We start from the raw sequence: 10,272 nt of genomic DNA on the forward strand, positions 1-10,272 counted from the left end.
AGAACTTTTTCAGAGAAATTTGATTCATAAAAGGAGAATAATTTCTCCAGAGAAACTCCATTCGTAAAGGAAAATTAATATTGTTCGGAGAATTTTCATTCACGAAAGAATAATTTTTTCAGAGAAATTTCATTCGCGAAAGAAAAGTAATTTTTTCCACAGAAGGGGAAGAATTTTTTCGAAGAAATTTAATTCATAAAAGGAGGATAATTTTTTCAGAGAAGCTTCATTCACAAAAGAAGAAGAAATGTTTTCAGAGAAATTCAATTCACAAAAGAATAATCTTTTTCAGAGAAATTGAACTCACGAAAGGAGAGCAACATTTATCAGAGAAACTTCATTCACAAGTAAGTACACAGCCATGGTCCCACGATCACCGGGCGATAAGGGGGGGAAAAACAAAGTGAAATAGCGTTCCACGAATATCAGATCACTGTGCAATTTGGCCATAATTCGTGGGGCAGCGTCAGTTCGCGACTCGTTTAGAGGCGATTGTTTCTCATGTGTTGGCTCATGGAGAAACAGGCCTGGCAACGAGACCCAGTGTCATTGGACAATTCGCATTAGCTTGATTATCAGATTCGTTCGTAATCATTATTATGTAATACACGGTCTCGATTGCTTTACGTAACCGGTGGACAAGCAGAAAACTGCGTGGCCAGTTCTCTCAAAGGAACGCCCTTTTTCAAATTGTTCCCAATTATGTATTTAGAAATGTAGCAAATACTCTTCTAACAGACGTTCCTCGAGGAAACTAGAAATGATTATGTGGAAGCTGAGCTAGTTAATCTGACAATTCGAACCATTAAGATTACTAAAGGTCGCTGACAACGAATTAATTCTTCCCGTCGTCGGCTTAGAAACGCTTCTTATCGTGACTAACGGAGACCTCGCGGACCAAATTGCCTGGAGCCTTGGCGAAGCTGCTAATTTTCCGCACGAAACTAGGCGAGAAGTAATCTGCGGCGAACCGGTTACAATGTCTCGCTCGCTTATCAAATTTCCGCGTAAATATTGTTCTCCCTCGAGTGAATAAAGTCGTAAATTTGATTTTCCGCGAATGACAAAATAGTATCACAGGTTTATCAAATTCGCTGGTATTATTCTGCTTCGAATAGAAAACAGAGAAGTTGTAAATTTGATTTTCAATGTACGACAGAAAAAAGTTTCACAAATTTGTATTATTCTGCTTCGAACGATCATTGAACGACAGAAAGAAGTTTCACAAATTTATCGAATTTTGATGTTACTCTGCTTCGAATACAAAAACAGAAAATCGTAAATTTGATTTCCATTGAAGAACGAGAAAAGGAAGCCTGCTACGAAGCAACGTGAAAAACAATAGGGAATCGTATCGCGTAGGAATTTTCCTAATTGCGCAATTCAATCAACAGTTGTATACGTGTAGGTCTTTCGCAAAAGACATCGCGTAAACGCAAACGTTGCCTTTCATGAATAGGCGGCCGATTCTTTTTAAAACCGTACCGCTAGGCGGAAACTCTCATTCCCTGCGTAGCTAACGAGTGAATGAAACGCGTTAAACGGGCGAATAAAAAGTGGACGGCGACAATAACGCGTTACGATCACCCGCCTGCTACTATTACTCATCGTGTCTTCTTTTTAATTTATGCTTGCCTCGCGGAATCCTGAAAAACGATACACTGACTCGGCTGTACGCTTAGCTGATACATACAAACGAGCTCTGTCACTTTTTATCGTGTCAATGATGTAAAATTTGATTAAACACGTCGAGCTTTTATTTCTACTATTTACTTATCAGTCGAATAATTTCCATACAACAAGTGGAAAATAGACTTTATCGAAGTGACAAACGGTATTTATGCTGAATTGCGCGTGAAATTCGAAGAGGCGGAAGTGTATGTGGATAAGGATTTCTATTATTTATTTGTCAGACAAATAATTTCTATGCAACAGATAGAAAAAGGGAGACTTTTTTCGAAGTGACAAAACTGTATACTGAATTGCGCGTGAAATTCGAAGAGACGGAAGTGTATGTGGATAAGGATTTCTATTATTTATTTGTCAGACAAATAATTTCTATGCGATAGATAGAAAAAGGGAGAATTTTTTCGAAGTGACAAAACTGTATACTGAATTGCGCGTGAAATTCGAAGTGAAGGAAGTGTATGTGGATGGAGATTTCTATTATTTATTTGTCAGACAAATAATTTCTATGCAACAGATAGAAAAAGGGAGAATTTTTTCGAAGCGACAAAACTGTATACTGAATTGCGCGTGAATTTCGAAGTGACGGAAGTGTATGTGGATGGAGATTTCTATTATTTATTTGTCAGACAAACAATTTCCATGCAAAGAATAGAAAAGGAGAGATCTTTTTTGAAGTGACAATCTGTATCTATACTGAATTGCGCGTGAAATTATTCGAAGTGACGGAAGTGTATGTGGATGGAGATTTCTATTATTTATTTGTCAGACAAACAATTTCCATGCAAAGGATAGAAAAGGAGAGATCTTTTTTGAAGTGACAATCTGTATCTATACTGAATTGCGCGTGAAATTCGAGGGTGCGGAAGTGTACGTCGATGGAGATTTCTATTATTTATTTGTCAGACAAACAATTTCCATGCAAAGGATAGAAAAGGAGAGATCTTTTTTGAAGTGACAATCTGTATCTATACTGAATTGCGCGTGAAATTCGAGGGGGCGGAAGTGTACGCCGATGGGAATTTCTACTATTTATTTATCAGTCGAATAATTTCCATACAACAGATAGAAGAATAGATTTTCTTCCAAGTGACAAACGGTACAGCGAATTGCGCGTGAAATTCGAAGAGACGGAAATGTACGTCGATGGAAATTTCCACTATTCATTCATCAATCGAACAATTTCCATGCAAGAGACAGAAAAAGAGGGATTTTTTTCTATACTGTATCTATACCGAATTGCGCGTGAAATTCGAAGTGACGGAAGTGTATGTCGATGGGGCCGGAAGACGTTGGTTTGAAAACAGTCTGATTCCACTTACAGGTGGGATGAAAGTGAGAAGGATCCAGCGTGGCGTGGTTGACAGGAGCTGTCACTAGCTCTTCGACACTGAACGATTCACGAAAGTTCATGGAAAGCGGAGTCAAAGGTCGGCTTGTGTTCGCGACAGGTTTCGAGTTCCCGGATCGACTGCACGCCAGGAACGCGCACAACTCTCGCACATCCGTTCTCCATCGGTCATCGTGAAACGAAAGTCGCCATCTGACGGGCGCTGAGTTAATCATGGGATGCGAGGGAACGTTCCGTGATAGATTCAAGGCGAAAGAGTACTCTCGCGTCACTGGCTGTGTAAACTGTCGGAGAAAGGAACGTTTACTTTTACTCCGGTGATTTTATTTTTATCCTTCGTTAACCCATTTTTCCTCGTCGAAACATTCTCTATCGTTTTGGAAAATCGAAATACCAGTGCAATTGTTATTTCAATTCTCGTCTCATCTGTATTTCAAATATTTCGCCCGATTTCACGGATAGCAAACCGAAAGGAAGCAGAGGTAATTAAACGTGACAGAAGAACGGAGGAGTCCGATGTTTGACGTCAAGCCACCAGTTACAGTTTAATCATACAAATAAATCATTCGTCTCCGTACAGATCCATTCACAACGAAACGCGCCAAACGAAACGTGCAAGGTAACGAAGTACATACGAAGTAATTACATTTGAGCAATACGGAAAGGGGATAAGGAAGTGTGTCACCTCTTATCTTTGTTTTCTATATTTCTGAGAGGATTCATCCATGGATTTCAACCAGAGTTCTAGGTCTTTCGAGATTTCTGGTCGTTGCGCGTTTGGTTCCAGTTCGGCGATTATCTCGGAAGCTGGAATGTTCAAACCTGTGACGGTCTGCTTACTGAGGACGACTGCGCGAACGAAGTTGTCCGGTAGACTGATGAATTCGTGTTCTAAATAGAAGTGTTTGTCCTCCCAGTAGATCAGCTGAGGGGAAAAAGAAATGCAAGTATTTCTTCGATTCTACCGAGAATCATAGGTATGTCTAATTGTCTCACCCTTGTGGTCACTTTGTACGGCGATAAGATAGAGAGAGCTCGGCGGTATCGGGTGGAAGATGCTCCTTGCACAGCTCCTCCGCCTCTCTTCATCACTGCCCCGTAAATTCCAGTTCTGTCGTAATAATGGAAACGTGCAAAGTCCAGTTCCCTAAGGTACCTAGCGTTGTTCATGTGCTTCAAGAATAAATCCACATCTTGCGTGGTGCATATTCCTGGAACGATACTTGAAATGTTACTTCTTCGATGTGACACTTATTGAAGGCGCAAGAACAAGGACAATTATACCACGGAGAATGAGACGACGGAAAAGTTATTTAGCAGTTGATTGCATATTAACTACGCTCGATTCATTTGAATATGCAAATCGGAAATGCGCTTGTAAGTTTTGTTACCTTATCGTCAGCTCTTCTCCAAGTTTCGTCGCATTTTAAATGGACGGAGAAAATGAGGATGAGAATCATGTTTATTACACCGTCGAAGTGTCTACGAGCCTGTTAACGATTGTCGAGATAACGTTTCTTTTAAACTTTATCGCGCGAAGAGGCTTTTTATAGAACGCGAGCGAAAATGTATTGTCTCACTTCATGTCTGGGAAACTTAGAGTACGTTTAGTTTTCTGAATGGAGTGTGGGTAAATTTTTATATATTTATGTAGTGTTTAATAAAATAAGTAACTTTTGTCTTTGTAAATTTTGTACGTATTAGAAATTATAACGCTTTGAATTGTCTGTTCCAGCGGCACACTTGTTAATCGAGAGATAAAGAAAAAAGGTGAAAAGAACGACTGCAATGTGTTGACTTTTAATAGTCGATAGTTTAATAATCAAGAAATGCGACACGCACAAAGATTTATGTAAAGAAGTTAGAAGTCTACTGCGGACAACTCAAACGTTTCAGGCAAAGGTTACTTAATTTATTAAAAATTTTGTAAATATATAGAAATCTATTCTGCATTTCGTTTACAACGAGAAAAAAGAAGAAATCATGCATGTCTAACACGTGTGCAACTGATCCTCTAAAAAGTGCAATTTTGTTCAATTATTTTCTTTCATTACCATATTGCGCAATTCTGTCGATTCTACTGCAAAAACGTAAATCACAGCATTGCAAATAACTAGCAAATTTATTTCCATACGCCCAGAAAATAATTAAAAAAAAAGTGAAATTGATCATTTTTAGCATTTCAAGTTGAGAAAAATGTGAGTGTAAGAGGGTGAAGACTGTTTTCTATTCTACTGCAAAAACGTAAATCACAGCATTGCAAATAACTAGCAAATTTATTTTCATACGCCCAGAAAATAATTTTAAAAAAAGTGAAATTGATAATTTTTAGCATTTCAAGTTGAGAAAAATGTGAGCGTAAGAGGGTGAAGACTGTTTTCTATTCTACTGCAAAAACGTAAATCACAGCATTGCAAATAACTAGCAAATTTATTTCCATACGCCCAGAAAATAATTAAAAAAAAAGTGAAATTGATCATTTTTAGCATTTCAAGTTGAGAAAAATGTGAGTGTAAGAGGGTGAAGACTGTTTTCTATTCTACTGCAAAAACGTAAATCACAGCATTGCAAATAACTAGCAAATTTATTTCCGTACGCCCAGAAAATAATTTAAAAAACAATAAAATTGATCATTTTTGGCATCTTAAGTTGAGAAAAATGTGAGCGTAAGAGGGTGAATACTGTTCTCTATTCTACTGCAAAAACGTAAATCACAGCATTGCAAATAACTAGCAAATTTATTTCCATACGCTCAGAAAATAATTAAAAAAAAAAGTGAAATTGATCATTTTTAGCATTTCAAGTTGAGAAAAATGTGAGCGTAAGAGGGTGAAGACTGTTTTCTATTCTACTGCAAAAACGTAAATCACAGCATTGCAAATAACTAGCAAATTTATTTCCATACGCCCAGAAAATAATTAAAAAAAAAAGTGAAATTGATAATTTTTAGCATTTCAAGTTGAGAAAAATGTGTGCGTAACAGGGTTAATAGGTCAGTAGACATCGGTTTATACCAGATTTGACCAAAGACCCTGATTACATTGTAATTATCTTATTACCAATTCTACTCGGCGTTCACTTATACTTTCATATTTTACCCGAGGAATTATTCAGAAGAGCGTTATCTAATTGAAAGTGAAATTACACTTTCAACACGATAATCACGATACAGCGATATAATCTAGCGATTACAATTTCCATACTTTTCATCGTTATCGCGTCGATAACGAATTTATTCAAGGAAGTGACTCACGAGTACATTGCACTAATAAATAAATTCAATTTACCTACGCAAGTGAAAAAGTAAAAAACACTTTCTAGAAATGCACGCTCTCGCGCGAATTTCCGCTGCACAACCGAAGGTTCTTCCATCCGCATACGTCCTCTACAGACGACATTCCCAATGTACGTCAACAACGTGATTTCGAATGCGCGCCACGTCCCGACCACGTGACACGGACGCGGCGTGAAACATTTTTCGCGCGCTTTATTCCTATGTTAACTAACGCCCGTTTCAATACATATACATGTATATAATACTCGAAAAAAAAAAAACAGACAAAGAAGGCCAACGTCCATTATCGTTTCAATGTCGTGTATCACGATAATCGATCGAACGCCTACAATACTACAGTGAATGTAAAAAGCATTCGTACACCCTATGAAACTGAATAACTTCTTTAAAATTGGGCCAAACGACTTGAGTTCTTTTGAGAAGTTAGAAGGATTAGTTTACTAGATGACGTGTGCAAAATTTTTTGAAAAATATGCAATTTGTGCAAAGGTCACTGTTTACAACTTTTTTATCTGAGCTCGTAACGAAAATTTCATCGAAATCGGTTAATGTCGCTGTGAGTTACAAACGGTCAAAGATTGTGCAAATCCCACTATTTCGCTAATAAATCAGAAGTTTCTTACATCTTTCGATGCCTGCCGTTTGTTTCTCCATCAACCGATTTCGATGAAATTTTCAGCGTGTGTATAATTCACACAGATCTACAAAACGTATTTTTTAAATTTTCGTTACGAGCTCGGATAAAAAAGTTGTAAACAGTGACCTTTACAATTTTCTTCGCAATTTTCTCAAAAAACTTTATACACGTCATCTGGTAAGCTAATCCTAACTTCTCAAACAAACTCAAGTCGTTTGGCCCAATTTGAAAAAAGTTATTCCGTTTTATAGGGTGCACGAATACCTTTTACATTCGCTGTATAAATAATTGAACAGCTATCGAAGGTCGAAATACGTCCTATTGAAAAAGAACGAAATGTTAACACTTTAAGCGCCGGACACGCTTTAACACTTTCACTGATTAGATAGGCAGACTTTAACGCGTAACGTGGGTGGCCGAGGGTAAATTTTGAACCGCGGCTGCAAAATTTCTTATTTTGGCTTTAAAATTTTCTTTATCGAATTAAGCTGGAAGCGTGTAAAGGATAAAATTGAGTATTAAGTTAGGGTGGAAGTGTATCGAAAGGCTGCAACGGTATAGTGCGAGGAAATAGGCGCCAATAGTAACGAAATATGTGGACTAGCGATTGAGCGCCTAAATGCGTTCCTACGTGTTTGTTCCGGAACAGCAAGTGGCTGAATATTTATATAACTAAAAATCGTAGCTCTGTCTGTATAATAAGCATTATGTACAATTTTTCGATATGAACTTTTTCCTTTACAAGAGTTACTTTACTTTGCTTCGTAAAAGCGCGTATTTCTACGAAACTCGTAAATATCGCGACGCTTTAAGTTCACATGTTCGTGCAGAAAAAACTGATATCTCTCGAACAGCAACTGGCTGAATATTTATATCATTAAATATCGTGATAAGCGCTATGTAAATTTTCCGTTTCACGTTTTATTTAATTCCGTAAAAGCGCGTGTTTCTGCAAAACAAATCAACTTTCCAACAAAATAATCCGCGCTCTGAGTGTCAATACCGATACTTCTTTAAACACACAAACTGCTAATATAAAGTTGAAACAATTCAACGCGACACTTTAAACTTCAAGGCGCACCGGAGTACAAAGAAGAAACTAAGAAAGGTTAAAAATAAAAAAGAAATGAAAGAAAATTGCAAGATAACCGTGAATTACCATAAATAGTAGTCGTATCGAAGACATTCTTCCTCTTTTGAAAGATCCTGCCGAAACCGATGGTGAACGCGATCCTGAGGAAGTAATTCACGTCGAAGAGTATGTAGAGGAGAAGTAGAACGGTGACGAGGCAGGCGCAGACCATTTTTCAGCGGCGTTTCCGGAAGTCGCGGCGGGCAAGAAAACAGGAGCAAGCGGCGCGATCGACGTTCGCGTAGCCACAGCCGATGGAAGACTGCGTGCGGTTACCGTGAAATTCCAAACGGGGAGGTCGCTTCTTGCACTGCAGGCACGATGTAACCGGTTCCACGTTGTACAAGCGTTCCGTCGGAATCGTTGAACGGTTCTTGGCCCGGCCATGTGTTACCAGAGCCGTTCCACGCGGTCGATTCACCTAACGTCGACCAACAACAGTCTCTTCTTCGTCGTCGTTCACGAACAGCCTGTCTATTTTCATCCTCGCCGTTAACCTTCCTACGTGACGTAAGAAGGAAAAATTCTCGACTGTACGGGGTACTTTAATCGATCGTTTAGTTCTTTTGTAACGAGTTATACGGGTGAGTCAGTGAATGAACGATAAGTATTGCGATTCAAACGAATGTATATGTCAACAGATGTTATATAAACAGCATACAAACTGAGAAATTGTTTGCGCGTCGAGTGTGTGTACGAGAAGGTATTTTTTTATTCGTCCATTTGCGCTTAACACAGCGCGTCTTTCAAACCCGGAAGAATATATATATATAGATAAGATATCTAAAAATACGTGTAGATATTCCGCGTGTATTATCCGTATTACATATGTCGCATTTTGCTTGAAAATATGACACTCGAATGCCCAGAATGTGTTCCTTCGAATCGCGCGATTCGACAAGCTCCGCTAATTATGCATGCTCTAAGTGACCCCTGTGGGACACTGTAATTACAATGCAATATATTCCCGAGCACCGACGAGAATATTCGAAAGTCGCAATGGAAAACTCATTAGCCATCTGAGGAATTAATTTATTATTATTTTGTTTTTCTCGCACACCTGGACAATCAACGGTATTTTTTCAACGACACGATCGAAACGCAGTACTAGTCTGACGGGAAAAGAAACGCTGGTATTATTATCATATCTAGAGTTACAAGTAACGTGTTTCACGTGGTTGTACGTGCACAATGCTATTTCAGCTGTTCGAGATTGTTCGCTAAATCCGTCGGCTATGTTTAATGACCAAAAACTACCGAGTACCGGGATTTACTTGGAAACGTTCGAGCGGAATCACGCTTGATCCTGCGGGGATTCGTCGGTTTGCAAATGACGCCGGTAAAGAGACTGTATACACTCTCGATTATTTCCAATAAACGCACCTTCTGTCGCTAGAAACGTGGTTACAGTGAAAAGTGACGTTGGAAAAAGTCGTAACAAGGCATTCACGGTTTCACTCAGTCCGACAACTTACGAAGACACGCTTTATAACACGTTATAGAAGTATAAACATTCTAGATTGGCTGTATCGTCCTGCGATTAAAGAAACTCCTATTGATTTTTCGTTCGCTTTAGAATCGTTACCGACACCATTTGCTAACGTATATCGTGTATATATATATTTATCTGTAATATTTATATATAATTAAAAAATGTAAATAACGCCTGGCGGTTACTTTCAACGGAGAACATTCAACAAACGCGTCCTCTCTAGCATGCGGAAGCTCCTTGGGAGTGAATCAGTTGTAACCATCTTCATCTGCCAAAAGTCTCTCTAGCACTTCGTTCCACGGCTGCTTGGCAGGTTTTATTCGTAAAATATTTCGAAATAATTCCTCGAAACGAATTTCCCTTTTTCCCTGTTTGAACGACAGGGCTGCGTCCACGTGCAGACGATCACGAGTAAGAAGAAGTAAAATAGGTATCGGTGTCTCTGCCTCTGGAATGTTTGTACTCTGTATCTTTTCTTTCGTTCTCGCAATCGAAGGTACTTTCTTCTTTCACACCGTGTGTGCACGTCCACGCTGCTTTCGAACCAATTTCCAGGTGGACAGGTATACCTCGTTCTCCTTGACGTTCGGCGCTCTCGCGCCCCGTTCTCCTTGTAATCGATAAAAGCTCCAAACTTAACGATCTCACCCGAAAACACTTTCTTCACTTATTGTTAGAG

The 10,272-nt window shown here is 38.8% G+C and overlaps 2 protein-coding genes across 2 annotated transcripts in view; both read right to left on the minus strand.

Moving 5' to 3' along the window:
- LOC108571536 (tetraspanin-9) overlaps positions 1-3,083 on the minus strand; it is a 22,674-nt gene extending 19,591 nt beyond the window's left edge. Inside the window, exon 1 of the mRNA XM_017933639.1 lies at positions 3,009-3,083. The gene's annotated coding sequence lies outside the window, so the exon portion shown is untranslated. The remainder of the gene's footprint in view (positions 1-3,008) is intronic.
- A 567-nt stretch (positions 3,084-3,650) lies between these two features.
- On the minus strand, positions 3,651-8,604 carry LOC108571852 (protein THEM6). Its single transcript, XM_017934037.1, has 3 exons — positions 8,129-8,604; positions 4,034-4,248; positions 3,651-3,962 (listed from the first exon to the last, which is right to left on the minus strand). Exons 1-3 carry the CDS (start codon positions 8,271-8,273, stop codon positions 3,726-3,728), a joined length of 597 nt encoding a protein of 198 aa, XP_017789526.1. The 5' UTR covers positions 8,274-8,604; the 3' UTR covers positions 3,651-3,725.
- Positions 8,605-10,272: the final 1,668 nt, after the last annotated feature.

The sequence above is a fragment of the Habropoda laboriosa genome, unplaced genomic scaffold (assembly GCF_001263275.1).
Source record: "Habropoda laboriosa isolate 0110345459 unplaced genomic scaffold, ASM126327v1 scaffold10, whole genome shotgun sequence".
NCBI classification, from domain to species: domain Eukaryota; kingdom Metazoa; phylum Arthropoda; class Insecta; order Hymenoptera; family Apidae; genus Habropoda; species Habropoda laboriosa.